The 15,000-nt window shown below is 40.8% G+C and overlaps 1 protein-coding gene across 1 annotated transcript in view; it reads right to left on the bottom strand.

The window, feature by feature from the left end:
* The window catches only part of LOC143295897 (tetratricopeptide repeat protein 27-like), a 37,881-nt gene that overhangs the window by 16,670 nt on the left and 6,211 nt on the right, over positions 1-15,000 (bottom strand). The window contains exons 3-13 of the mRNA XM_076607574.1: positions 11,410-11,533; positions 10,373-10,507; positions 9,311-9,413; positions 8,912-8,951; positions 8,309-8,433; positions 7,038-7,174; positions 5,843-5,955; positions 4,429-4,495; positions 3,725-3,838; positions 2,882-2,977; positions 193-315 (exon numbers count right to left, since the gene is read on the bottom strand). Of these exons, the coding sequence (XP_076463689.1) occupies positions 193-315; positions 2,882-2,977; positions 3,725-3,838; positions 4,429-4,495; positions 5,843-5,955; positions 7,038-7,174; positions 8,309-8,433; positions 8,912-8,951; positions 9,311-9,413; positions 10,373-10,507; positions 11,410-11,533 (1,177 nt within the window). The remainder of the gene's footprint in view (positions 1-192; positions 316-2,881; positions 2,978-3,724; positions 3,839-4,428; positions 4,496-5,842; positions 5,956-7,037; positions 7,175-8,308; positions 8,434-8,911; positions 8,952-9,310; positions 9,414-10,372; positions 10,508-11,409; positions 11,534-15,000) is intronic.

Below are 15,000 nucleotides of genomic sequence, written 5' to 3'. Positions count from 1 at the left end.
GAGTCACACTGATACACACATATGCTCTCTCTCTTTCTCACCTTCTCACACGCAGAAGAATCCACACACAAACACTCACTCACTGTCTCTGAAGTACACACTCTCCTGTTCTCTTTACACAGAAACAATACATTCAGGTCTGACAACTCACTGAGGTATCACACAGGGCAGACCCACAAATGCAGCAGTTACCTTCTCCTTTTTGCCCATCTGCTGATAGCAGGCAATGGCATCTTCCCACAGCTGCAGGCGCTCAAAGATGCTGAGTGCCGCACCCACACAGCCCAGAGACAGCAGCAGTGACGCCAGCTGGGACTGTCCAACAGAGTAGTCAGCACATCATTTCTTTTTTTTTTCTTTTTTTGCTGCCCCGTCATCTGCCCCGTTAGTGCCATTACTCCTACACCGTTCATTCCGAGTCACCCAAACACGGCGACACCTGGGTTCATCCATCACATTCCCAGTGTCGGCAGCCCACAGGGAATAATAATAATAATAATTCATGACTTTTCTATGGCACGATATCCAGCACTAATACAGCTCAAAGCGCCTTACATCATCGAGCCAGATAAGAACATAACATAAAACATTACAACAGCTCAATCCAATGCGTTCACAGAACGAATGAAAAAGCATGATTCACCAAACAATAAAAATATCAAGTAAATAATGCTTAGATTAAAAAGGAATACATTCCTTAAAAACACACATATTTTAGACACACACAGGGAACCATTGATGTTAGGTCGCCAGGAGGCCACACACAAAAGGAGACCCTGTGCTGCTGCTGAGTCACTTCGGTGGTGTTCAGTGGTGCCTGTTCTGATTTAACTTACTTAGGACACCACCTTCTAAGCCCCCTACTGACGACAATAATGGCTTAGTCGTGGAGCCAGACTGAGTGAGCATCCCTCCCAGCGTTGAGACCGCCACCACGTCCCTCCAATGGCAGTCCCCCATAAATCCACCAACACTGAAGACCTTGACAGGACTCACCCCAAGCATGGAAGTGGAGGGGTATCAAAATTGAGGTCACCATGACAGCAGGGCATGAAAGGCCACAGACATTGGGACTTTTTTGTTTATATTGGTAATGATGAAGGAGGATGACGATGATGATGATGATGATGTTGCTATGGAGGTCCATTTTGGATTTGGGACTACGTGACAAGGCTGTACTCTACGCTTCCTTTCATAATGATATCCTGGCGTCAACCATGCCGGATAGATACAGACACCTGCAGTGTTGGTCAGATAATCAAAGCAACACACCCAAAGATGCATTCGTGAAGTGGATGATACTCAACTGTGTGGTCCCAGTCTCCCCATTTAAGCCCATAGCACACTCAACTCTGGGTTAGGAGCAGGCCGCAGTCAAAAAAACCCACCTCCGCTGGGATTCGAACCCGCATCCTCCCAGCCGTCAGTCCGTGACACTAACCACTTCGCCACGGCGGCTGGTGCACTACATCATTTCATCTGACAACAAATGGCCACTGACTGTCCTGTATTCATTCAGGTTTCATTGTCCACACCCACTTCAGGTGACATGGCTGTCAGGGATCACCATCCCAGGAAATTGGGGTGAGGGGACCTGCCAATCTCTAGGCTGACATCACCAGCACAACATCATCATCATGTGAAGAATAAAAGAAAGAAAGAAAGAAATACAGACAGGCAGTGAAAATGCTCACAACATTTGGAGTTTATAATGTACTGGTTGTACAAAAAGCCTGTTTGAATATTTCTAGTCAAATACCAGAGCCTTCTCTTCCTTGCACTGTACTGTGAGTACAGGAACAATATAAACCATATGTTCACACAGTGCCAAGTGCAGTTATTCCTAGAGCTCTTAAAACGACATGTACACCACTGACTAACTCAATAATCTGGGAGGATTTGATGAACTAAAGTGAAAATATCAAAACACAAACTCCCTTCACAGAAAATAATAAGACAACCAAAGTACAGTAACATACACATATCATAAAAGGCTTTACAACACACACACACATATGCATGCACACACACAAACTCTCACTACATATTCATACACTCATGAACAGGCAATCAAAATGAACACACACCCCCTTCTTTGTCCCCTGCACCAAACTCCCTCTCTCCATAAAGCTCTCCCTCCCCTCTCCTTACTACATATACAGAAGAACTTCTTCCAATGATCTTTCTTTAAAACAAATTCCTCTTCACAACATAAATTTCCAGGATGGATACTCATGGCTTAAGTCTTTTTTTGAGTGCCAACTCTATTTCAAACTGTTATATTTTGCCATCTCTGAATTATAAATGTGCATCCTTTTTTAACTCCCAACAAGCCCATTTTTGAAAACAGAATTTATGTGACCAAAAACATGGTCTGTTGTTGTTGTTTTTTTTATCTATCAGATGTTATAAACAGTTCCTGTGTTTTGCTTTCACCAGTCAGATCACCCAGTGCTTTCAGCGCCCAGACAACGCACTGTTTCTTGTCACCACTTTGATCTAACACAGTACAGGCTGTGACATGAGTTCCTGTCTGAATCGGCTCCTCTTGTCCTGTCAGATTCATGACTGTACTTGTATCGCGACGTGACAAATTTTGATAACCAAATATTATTTAACCAAACAGCTAGCGAGAATGGCACCATAATGTTGTAGTGGAAACTGTGTGTAGGTGTTGTATGTAAGGATGATGATCACATGTCATGACATGTCAATCCTCTGCACGTACCATTATTTTAACATACTAACAAGAAAAATACATACGGTAAGCAGATTCTTGGTATGTCTGCAATACAGAGATGATAACAGTGTATGCCTAGTTCCTACAGAAGTATCAGTACTTCAACACAGTGACAAAGATCATGGTGGTTATGATTCATACCTGGATGGCCCAAATAGTCTTGGGCTGAGCGGCGTAAAACAGTCGCAGTCGCACAGCAGGAGGGGGGTCTGGTCTCTGAGTCTGGTTGACCAGCTCCTGATCAACACATCACCCATGTTGACGTACATGTTTACATGTTCAGACATTTATTTATGCATGTATGTAGACAGCTACATATTCAGAAGTTTATATGAACATTAATACATTTTAGAAATCACAGTTATTCCTTACGCTGAGATCCAAAGATTTGAGCTTAACATGTGCATGCTATAAGTAACATGTTTAATGTTTTCTGAATTCTATAGATAAACTCTTAAGAAATGAGAGAGTGAGATAAAGAGAGAAAGAGAGAGAGAGACACACACACAGAGAAAGAGAGAGAGAGAGAGTGTGTGTGTGTGTGTTTGTGTGTATGCGTGCGTGCGTGCAAGCATGTGCTCTGCTGCCATTGCAGAGCTTTTACTCTTTTTTTTTAGCAGCTCTGAAGATAACAATGTCCACAATGTCAGCTTTGTGTCTGGTTAACATTTTCTGAACATTACAAACTGACACATCATTAATGTGACATGAAACAAGGCATCTGTGCCATGTCTTCTTTAAAGTAAACAGGTCCAGCAAAATGCAGGTCATCAAAATGCAACTGCTATTTCAAATAAAGCTCTATTAACAAATTAGAATTTTTTCTGAAGTCATATACTTTAATTTCTGCTTCAATCTTTATCTTGCAACTCTTCTGACTCCATATTTTCAAGATGTCATGACCATAGTCCCGGAAAAGCTTTTTTTTATTTTCTCCCCCAGACTTTTCCCATGTGTATGAGGTGTCTGACCCTGTGCTCTGACCTCCATCTGCTGCATGGACCGCTCCACTCTGCGCCGACTGTCCTTCTCCAGCCTGGACCGCAGCGTGAGGGCCGACACGGACACCGGCCAGCTGGACACTTGGCCAATAATGTGCTGGCAAAAACCAACAGCAACATATTTTATTCCTCTGTGTATTTCTCAGTGGAGTTAAAAATTGAAAAATAAATTGTTGTGACGGAGACAGAGAGAGATCAATCCACAGAAACAAAGGTATGAATATATACTATATATATATATATATAATTATATATATATATATATTTAGAGAGAGACAGAGACAGAGATCAATGTGCAATGTGCAACACATGAATTGTGATAATCTCTCAAATGAAAAAGACACTTTGAACATAATGACTCTGAGCAATGTTTAATTATTTACAGATAACATGAAAAAGGTCTCAAATAAAGTTTTCTTAAATGAAGGAGATGTAGCTTGCAGACTCCACAGCTAATTTCTTATCAATCTAATATATTTCCAAACTCATTTAGCAAAATGTTCCTTTATGATGATAGATATTTTGAAAACTGAATGTAAATGGACTTCATTTATATGTCAGTAAGAATTGAAGTAAAAAAGTATAAGACAGTCAGGGCTGCAAGCTACATGACAAGATACTTCTGAAATATGGCATGAAGGTCAGGTGTAACACTGTGGACAGAGCGTTTCTAAGTTGAGCTCTTACCTGCAGGTAAGTCAAGGTTTCTTCATCTGTCAGACGCTCCCGTGCCAACGCCCGTCTGTGACTCTCCCTGTGTGAGTGAAAGTAATTCGGCATTCTTTGTTGGAGTTTAATCACTTACTGACAATTTTTGTAAACTGCTTCACCACAGCAGAAAACAAAAACAACCACAAAACAACAAAAAGAAACGAACACAAAGCAAGCATTTTGTTTGCATGCATCTTTCTTGGTGGTAGTGGTGGTAGTGGTGGTGTCCACCGTCTAAACATTTTAAGTGGCGTTACTTTTATACGGTTCAAAATGAATCTCCCACACAACACATGATGACATCCTCATCAAGGGACAGACAATCTGTCACTCTCCCAGTTCCAGCAGGCCACAAGGTGCTATCAATGTCAGGCAGTCAGGCCAGTCACTCTCCCAGTTCCAGCAGGCCACAAGGTGCTATCAATGTCAGGCAGTCAGGCCAGTCACTCTCCCAGTTCCAGCAGGCCACAAGGTGCTATCAACATCAGGCAGTTAGGCCAGTCACTCTCCCAGTTCCAGCAGGCCACAAGGTGCTATCAATGTCAGGCAGTTAGGCCAGTCACTCTCCCAGTTCCAGCAGGCCACAAGGTGCTATCAATGTCAGGCAGTTAGGCCAGTCACTCTTCCAGTTCCAGCAGGCCACAAGGTGCTATCAATGTCAGACAGTTAGGCCAGTCACTCTCCCAGTTCCAGCAGGCCACAAGGTGTTATCAATGTCAGGCAGTTAGACCAGTCATGAGAGGAGACCCTGCACTATTTTGAGTCACCTCAGCAGAGATCAGTTGTTATTTTTCTTATGTACCACATTCTTGAACACTCCAACTCAGCTGCATACAATGACTGCTAACTGTGGAGAGTAGCTGAGCAAGTGGGCCACATGCAATAAAATCATTGCTGTCTCCTTCCAAAGATATCAGACTGCTGACACTAAAACCTAGACATAAACCCATCACAGCCTCAGTCGAAAAGCAAACTGACATGACCCATTAATACAGGGGCATTAAGTATTATAAAATGTTCTTTCTTCAATTTAACGTCTTTTCACTTTGAGTGATATCAGACGTGTTCTAAAATGTAAACATGTATGTGTGTGTGTTTGGGAGGGGTGGTGGAGCGTGGGTGTAAATGTGTATGTGTGTGTGTGTGAGTATGAGTGTGTGTGTGTGTGTGAGTATGAGTGTGTGTGTGTGTGTGTGTGTGTGTATGTGTGTGTGTGTGTGTGTGTGTGTGTGTGTGACACATGTGCCTGTGTGTGCAAGCTTGTGTTTGTTTGTGTGCATGCATACAAGTGTATCTGTGTACATGCATGTGTGCGTGCCTGTGTGTGTGTGTCTGCCTGGAAGTCAGGACATAAAAGGCAAGACAAAAGTCTATCCAGCAAAAACCTTACATGACAGCAAAGAGCAATGCTTGTTCCAGGGGCGACAACTGTGTGACAACATTGGTCTCCTCATCTTTGAACTGTATCTTGTCCAGCACAGTGTCATCATCCAGCAGCAGACTCTGCAACACACCAAGAGAAATCCTATGTGTCCAGCTGACATGTCTGACATCATCGTCCCTTCACCACATGCTGGTGCTGTCTTTCCTTCTGCAACTGCAGGCTGGAACTCTCATGTCCACTCATTTCTGTGAGTAGTTTCCACCTATTATTTTTCTGACCATTTTCAGACCACTTTTTAGGCAGCCATATTTCTGAGGTTGGTGCATGCTGGACGTGTTCAAACTTCTCATTTCCTCACCCACTGAATGCAGACATAGAATCTTAAAAAAATTCAAAATACTGCACACAAACACATACAAAGACAGTAAAGGCACTAGCAGGTTTGCATACATGTCGACCTTGGAGATGAAAACAATCTCTGCCTTCAACCCACCAGACTCTGGCAGCATTTAAACCATAGACCTGACAGACCAACAGAACAAGTGTCCCATGTCCTGTCTGCCTGGCTACTGTGTCCTTTGTCCTGGGCGTCAAAGACAATGACAAGTTATATCCCTCATTGATTTGTATTTCATAACTGGACATTCTGAGTAGCAATGGGTTAATGCACACTATGCACTCTTACAGATTGATCAACAGCTTTGCACGGATGTGCCAGCAATTACACAGTCTTAAATCATTCTAAAGAACTAACAAAGTGATTGTAAAATGACCAAAACTGCAATGAAAAGAAAACTATATTTGACCATTGCAGAGTTCCAGGCACATCTTATACACATTTGTGTAATTTCTTTTGAAATGAATTACCAGCTGAACAAACACATGAACAATCAAGCAATTGCAAAAAGAATACTGAACACATTTTATAATTCAAATAACACAATCACCAAATTGAAGAGGAATAAAACACAGATGAGCCCAATTCTCCATTATGAATGATGCAGTCATAGAGAGAGAGACTGCATGTGTGCATGCGTGAACGCTGCGTGCGTGTGTGCGTGAGTGCGTCTGTGCTGCATGCGTGTGTGCATGGGTGTGTGAGTGACATAATTCAATCGCCAAAATCACAGCTTTACCAGATAAATGTTCCCCAAAATGTTCAAATAAATGACAATGTCATTGGAAAGATTCTCTCCCTTACCTTGGGAACAGCAGCAGAGAACTCTGGATCACAAAGTCCCACAGGCAGCAGAGGGTGTTCCTCCTCATTGCGAGTGACCTTCACTATCAACTGAGCTTTGTCGTCCTGCTGAAAACGTGTGCGTTTCCCCAGAGCACCTGAAAAACACAGATGAGCCAGATTCTTCATGATGAGTGATACAGTCAGAGAAAGTGACATTTGAGAGTGACTCTGTGTGTGTGTGTGAGTGAGAGAGAGAGAGAGAGAGAGAGAGAGAGAGAGTGTGTGTGTGTGTGTGTGTGAGTGAAAATACCATACAAAGTAAAAGTACTAAAACTATGGATTTTGTTACCAAGATTATTATGTGTGTGTGTCTATGTGCATGTGCGCGCGCGTGTGCACACGTACGTGTGTGTGTGTGCATGCGTGCGTGCGTGCATGCGTGTGTGTGAGCCTATGCATGAGTATGCATGCACCTATTTCATACAGATTTAAAGTCTTGATGCACATATTCATGCATACGAAACTGTATATTAGCCATGTATATTCCAACACACATTGAAGATCACCGAACACTTCCAGTCAACAAAGGCCTTAGTGCCAAAAGAACACTTAACTTCTGTGGTGTTCCTGATATTTACTCTGGATGCCACTCGGAACAGTGAACATAAAGCAATACTAACAAGTCATGAATCTAAATGTTATGGACATAATGAAACATATAAACCCACACTAATGTGTAAAAAAAAGTTTCACAAACAAAGGTGGTAATTTTCAAGGATCAGTGGCTGAAAACCAATCAATCAATCAGTGGAGTGATGGCCTAGAGGTAACACGTCCGCCTAGGAAGCGAGAGAATCTGAGCGTGCCGGTTCGAATCACAGCTCAGCCACCGATATTTTCTCCCCCTCCACTAGACCTTGAGTGGTGGTCTGGACGCTAGTCATTCGGATGAGACGATAAACTGAGGTCCCATGTGCAGCATGCACTTAGCGCACGTAAAAGAACCCACGGCAACAAAAGGGTTATTCCTGGCAAAATCTGTAGAAAAATCCACTTCAAGAGGAAATACAAATAAAACTGCACACAGGAAAAAATACAAAAAAATGGGTGGCGCTGTAGTGTAGCGACACGCTGTCCCTGGGGAGAGCAGCCCGAATTTCACACAGAGAAATCTGTTGTGACAAAAAGAAATACAAATACTTTTTTTTTCTTTTAATCCTGTTTTACTATTACTGCTGCTGATGCTAACACTGTTGATGCAACTACCACTGGTGTCATGTCATAAGTACCTGTGAGCTCAATGTCCAGGCTTGCCAGCTTCCTCGCCTTTGTCACATGGTCACTGGACATCTTGTCTTCCCAGTAAAACAAACACATGTGTGATGCCTCAATGTGAAACAGCACCGCCACATCCCTGTAAACACACACCACCATCAAGTTTAATAGTATCATAGAAGGGGAGGGGGAGAGCTGACTAACTTACATTGCAGTGACATAAAGATATTTTCCCTTGAAAAAGCATTATCAATGGATGCATTCTTAACAAATAATTGGATACAGTGACCATATAAAACTTTCTTACATCGCTTCCCCCTTCACCTTTTCTTCTCTCACCCTGTACCATATGTGAAGGATATTTTTAATCCTTTTTTAGTGCAGATTTTCTTCAGTCATTCATATTCATCATTATACTAAACCACAGATAATTTTTAGCACTCAGTAAATTTCAAGTAGTCAGTGTATAAGATTTTCTACACAGCTGTTCTCTCGCTTCCAAGTTTAATCCAGCATGTTTTATACAGCACTCAATACTTCGGTTTTTGAGTTTCTGGTCATAATCAAAGACAAGTCTCTCTCTCTCTCTCTCTCTCTCTCTCTCCAAATGATCAAACCTGTTGGCCTCATCATGGATCAGTGACTCCTTCTTGGCAACTGGTGGGAAAAAAACAAAGCAAAATACTTTGCTACATAAATATGAAAATATGAATTTATAATAGCAACTATGTTACATAAATGACCCAAATAACGTCAGTACCAAAATCAATTTTTTACTTTGCACACTATAAAAAGTCATTTTGACACAAACACACACAAATGCACATACCAAATGCACATACGGGCTCTCTCTCTCTCTCTCTCTCTCTCTCTCTCTCACACACACACACACACACACAAAATAATCTTGGTAAAAAAAATCCAACTTTTACACTCACTCACACACACATCTAAAATCACACAATGTGGACATATGTAAAAATACAGAACAGACACACATGGACACACACACTCACCCAGTTCCAAAGCTTCCAAGATGGTAGCTCTCAATGTGGGTGACTTCTGATCCAGAAGGGACTGTTGCACCATCAGGCATCGTGCCAACCACCAGTCCCATGTCTGGCCAACAAATGCAAAATAGTTTCTTCAGTGACTCTTTTAGTCTTTACAATAAAAAGTAAACAGCTCCTCTGTTTTTTTGGTAACAGCATACTGCACTCATAATACTTTGCCTGCCCCAGGTTGTTTGAAAAAACAACCACAGTACTAAACTGCAATGTGCTGCACAACACAGCTTCAAGTTGCAAATCTCAGGAAATATCAGACCTCACATGGAAATAATCATCAATGACAACTTTACCTTTTCATAATGTCACCTTTAAAGGAGATAATAGTCATTGTGTGTATTCAATGTAATATGAACAGGGGAAAAAACATGACCAACAGTTATACATAAGATGGACATTGATGACACTGTGCACTAAACCATCAGCGTAATCTTGCATCACAGTTGTGTGGCTGGCTGCTTCAGAAGGAGACTTCCCCATTCTCCTTGGCTAAATTAGTGAATAAAGTGGTAGTTCGTGTGAGCAGACTAGCAATGACTTCTAACATAAGGGAAGTATGATCTATAAGCTTTAAGAGTTTCCCACTCAGGAAGGTGGTATATAATATTCAAATGATCAAACCAATCACGATCATGACATATACACTGGACTTTGTTCTTTTCTTGTTTTAATACTTTTATATTTTTTTAAAATTCTGCATGATTTTTTTTTCTAAAAAATATCATCAAATGAATTCCACATTTTACTCCAAAATTGTAGGTCTGAAAACAAATTTATGATGGCTGATTTTTTATACGGTTTGATGAGTGATCAAATGATTGTCATTCCTTTTAGTTTCCCTATTTGAGCATTCATGATTTCATTGAATATAACTTAATTTACGCAGAATGTAACCAAAAAAAAGAAAGAAAAAAAAAGAAGAGCTGTCATGCTTGCCATATATTGTCCATCAAAAGCAAACAAACCAACAAAAACAAACTTATTTCATTATTGGAGATGAAAAGATGTTACCTGCAGTGATGAGAAGAACTGTCTGCAGTCCAAGAAAATAATTCTAGCCAGTTGAAGGAAAGCTGCAAACTGTGACAGGTTGTACGCTTCCTCTCCATCCTCACTCAGGTAAGAGAGAGCACTCTCCTGGTTTGTCTGTAATCAAATACCACAGCAAATTCCGGCTAGGTGACTGAATAACACATACAGCATAACCTTAAATAATACCACATTCAATACAAAAGATACTTTATAAATGCTTACTTGCTGTCTTTGGTTCACTAAAACAGGTGTTCATTCAACAATGGTAACATTCTGCACATGGAATGAAAAAACATAATCCCTAAAATACCATACTTAATATGGGGGATACAAGAAGAACAACAATTTGCTGTCTTTGGGACTCATAGATGACATGAAAATAATGAATGTAATAAGACAGAGAAAACATGATACTACACTGCTATGAAAATATATTATTTCTTCTAGAGTTAGCATTCTTTTATTCTTGGTGGTGAACACTTGTTCTCATCACAGAAACAGAACAAAGGAAATTTTCTATCTAAAATTACGTTTAAATAACATACTTACCGTGACCCAACTAGTGCAGACTCCGGCAGGGGTCTGACATTCCTGTCCTGTGCAAACTACTATCCGCCTATGCGGAGAAAATGAGAGAACTACGGCCGATAACCTCCCGGAAGTAGGTAACATCCCCTTTGTCCCCCTGTTTATCGCCCTCTTTTTCCGGCAGCCATACAAAACTGTATACATGAAAGACAGTCAATCACACAGAGAGGAAGAAACTTTGAAAGGCACACCATGGGCAAGATTCCTGGACAAAATTTGAAAAAAATAAACATATTCTCACACATACAATCATGCATGCACATGCATACATTACACACATACATAATAATTAATATGTATAATGTATCACAATGTATGTATACATTAATATAAAGACAGAGGCACATGCATGTCCACAGACACACATGCACTATCTTGTTCCCTCAATCAAGTCATTGCTCCTGCAGATACTGTCCATGACGTCTCACCTTATCGTCAGAGAAGGAGGGAGCCAGAAAAGCAGAGGGCGGGGTGGAGGTGGGGGGCCCCACCCAGTTGTTCTGAACAAACAGTTGTAAACATGCTGCTCCTGTCACCAACACCTCCAGCTCCCTGTAAGCATGGCAACCATCAACAGATCAGGACTGAATCCAGTGAAACGGGGACATTCTCAAACATTTTCCTTTTTTACAAACTTGTAATTTTTTTTCTCATACAGGACACTGAAGGGCAGTCATGTAGAAATGTGATATTATTATTTATAGTTAAACAGAAAGCAGTTACAACAACTATTACATTCCATGGTAATGATAGTTTATAGCAGTTATACTGGAGTTTTTTCCTGAAACATCCTTACATTTTGCTCACTTATAAAACAAAATTCCATTAACGTACTGATCACAATATGCAGTATTACAAATGCATCTTGGACATTTGCACAATTCTCAATTGGACATTGTTTTTTTGTTTGTTTTTTAAGGGATCAAAATACTAAGCAGGGCAGTCAACAAAGCAATATTCTCCTGTGGCAAACTGTGTGCAAATATAATAGAGACATGTAAAAGAACAAAAGCAGGGGCAACCGAAAAAGTGTAATAAATGTTTAACAGTGGGACACGTTGCGGCAGAATGTCCCAACCAAGTTGTGTGTATCTCATGTGGTGTTGAAGGGCACAAGAGGGGGGATCCTGTGTGCAAACCACCACCCCACTCCCACTCCCAGGCAAACACACAATACACCACAGAGATGTGTACTCAACCAAGCAGTGTGCAGGAAGAGAGTGAGAACGATGCTGACGCACATGAGCCCTCGCCTGCCGCGAGCAGGAGAGCAGTGCCAGAGGAAAGGAAAAACACGCAGCGCTCACGCTCACACAGCACAACAAAGAGAAGACGCAGCCAGTCTTCGGAGGAGGAGAGGAGTAATCTTCGCCGCTCGCGGATTGAGGATTTCTTCTCGCAGAAACTAAAGGAAACGGGAGACAGCAATGAAAGAACGGAGCCACCAGCAGCAGACAGTGCCATGGGGGATACCTGATATCACCGGTGTTCTCTCCATGTCTTCCCCCACCACGACCCCCGCTATGTTTTACGGACTTTATGATTGAATGAACAACGATTTTTGATGTGATGTTACCACTTCAATGGCTAACGAAATTAGCATCGGAACTTTGAACGTTAGAGGGCTCCGAAATAAGCTAAAAAGAATGGCCTTGTTCAAATACTTGAGAGAAAGGAAACTAGATATAATCTGCCTACAAGAGACATATATTACAGAAGATTTAGCTTCCCAAATTAAAAGAGAGTGGCATGGAGATATTTTTTACAGTGTAGGAACAACAAAAAGTAATGGTCTCCTTACTCTTATAAGTAAAAAGCTACATTATGATAATATGGACCTAAAACATTCCACCAGCAGAATATTAAGTCTTCAAGTTAGTATGAAAGATAAACTACACACAATTATCAACTGCTATGCACCAAATACCACGGCAGAGAAAGTAGCCTTTATTACACAGCTCACAGCAGTGCTACAGGATAGTGAATCAGATCATATATGGGTAAACGGTGATTTCAACATTGCTCTGAACGAAATTGATAATATATCAGGATTACAACATGCTGAAAGAGAAATTCAGTCGCTCACGGAAATGGTAGCCAGTTTAGACCTGCATGATGCATGGCGATCCCAACACCCAGACACAGTGGCTTACACGTGGTCACGACCCAACCCTTTCACTGCCAGAAGAATAGATTATATCTTTTGTGATGCCATTGCTAAGACGAAAATCAAAGAGGCGAATATTGAAACGTTCCCACAAACAGACCATAGACTTGTTACAGTCACCGTAAAGCTAAATAACTTCCAAAGAGGAACGGGGTACTGGAAATTCAACTCAACACTTCTGAATGATAAAGACTTCACAGATCAGATAAATAATACAATTGATGAACATTTCAATGAATATTATAACAACGATCCAGAAACCGCATGGGAAATGCTGAAAGTTAGAATAAAGTCTTTCTGTATACAATATGCTATCGGCAAACGCAAGGAAAAAAAAGACCCAAATGAAAAGTTAAAGCAACTAACAGAACTAGAAAACACTCTAAGTGGGGATCCACAAAATAAAATGATACAACAGCGAATACAGCAAAAGAAAAGAGAGATTGAAATGCAGGAAATGCACCGAGCAAGGGGAGCTCAAGTTAGGTCACGAATGAAATGGATTGAGGAAGGAGAAAAAAATACAAAATACTTCCTTAATATGGAAAGAAACCGGGGAACAACAAATATAATATCGTCACTGAAACTTGATAATCGAACTACGGAAAATCCATCAGAAATTATAAACGAAATTAAATGTTTTTACCAAAACCTATACAAAGAAAAGAAGGGCAGATCGCAAAACCGAAGTTTGACACAACATTTCCTCAGAAACGAGTCATTTCCAACTCTTTCTCATGACGAACGAGAACTGTGCGACGTAGATTTGTCTATAGAAGAATTCACACAGGCCCTCCAGACTCTAAATAAAGACTCTGCCCCAGGCATTGATGGATTAACCCCTTCGTTCTACCTACACTTTTGGGAAAGACTAAAAATGCCTTACTTCAATTGCATTATTTCATCGGTCCAAAATGGACGACTTCCTTATTCGTTAAAGAAGGGCGTGATTACACTATTACATAAAGGTCAAAATCTGGACAAGAATAACTTAAGTAATTATAGACCGATTACATTGACGAACACAGATTATAAGATTTACACAAAAGCTCTCGCTAAACGTCTGCAAAAGGTAATAAAGCAGATAATAAATGACGATCAGGTAGGTTTTATAAAAGGCAGAAATATAACTTCTCATCTAAGGCTTATTGATGATCTTACTTCATATATAGATAAAACAAATCAGGCTGGTGCACTAGTAGCGCTAGATTTTTCCAAGGCCTTCGATACTCTATCCAAAAAATGTATCACGGAGGCACTCAGCATCTTCAATTTCGGCCCAAAATTTATACATTTCATCACAACCGCGATGAGTCAATCAGAAAGTTGCATCCATAATGGAGGTTGGCTATCTGAATGGTTTCCTGCGGAACGAGGAATAAGACAAGGTTGTCCACTGAGCCCTATGCTTTTTATAATTGCTGTTGAGATCCTTGCAATCAAAATCCGGAATAACCAGGATATAAAAGGAATCTCTGTTCGAAGTGGTTCCATCAAAGCAACAACAAAAGTCAAACAATTCGCAGATGATACAACATTAACAATGAAAAACGAAAGAGACATTAAACTAGCGATCCAAATTGTCGAACAGTTTGAAGAATTCTCTGGTCTAAAATTGAATAAGCTAAAATCGAAAGGTATATGGCTTGGTACAAAGAAAAATGAAAGCGGGAAGGTTGACGAAATCCCAATGATAAACGGAAAACTGAAAATCTTGGGAGTCTACTTTTCGGCCTCTATAGAGGCATCGCTAATCAAAGAAAACTGGTCAGAAAAAATCGAAAACATCCTGAGGATAATAAAGACATGGGAACGCAGGAATCCTTCACTATATGGTAAAATAATACTGGCA

The sequence above is a fragment of the Babylonia areolata genome, chromosome 21, assembly GCF_041734735.1.
Source record: "Babylonia areolata isolate BAREFJ2019XMU chromosome 21, ASM4173473v1, whole genome shotgun sequence".
Lineage (NCBI taxonomy): Eukaryota > Metazoa > Mollusca > Gastropoda > Neogastropoda > Buccinidae > Babylonia > Babylonia areolata.
The sequence above is the reverse complement of the archived record's forward strand: the minus strand, read 5'-3'. Positions and strand labels throughout refer to the sequence as shown.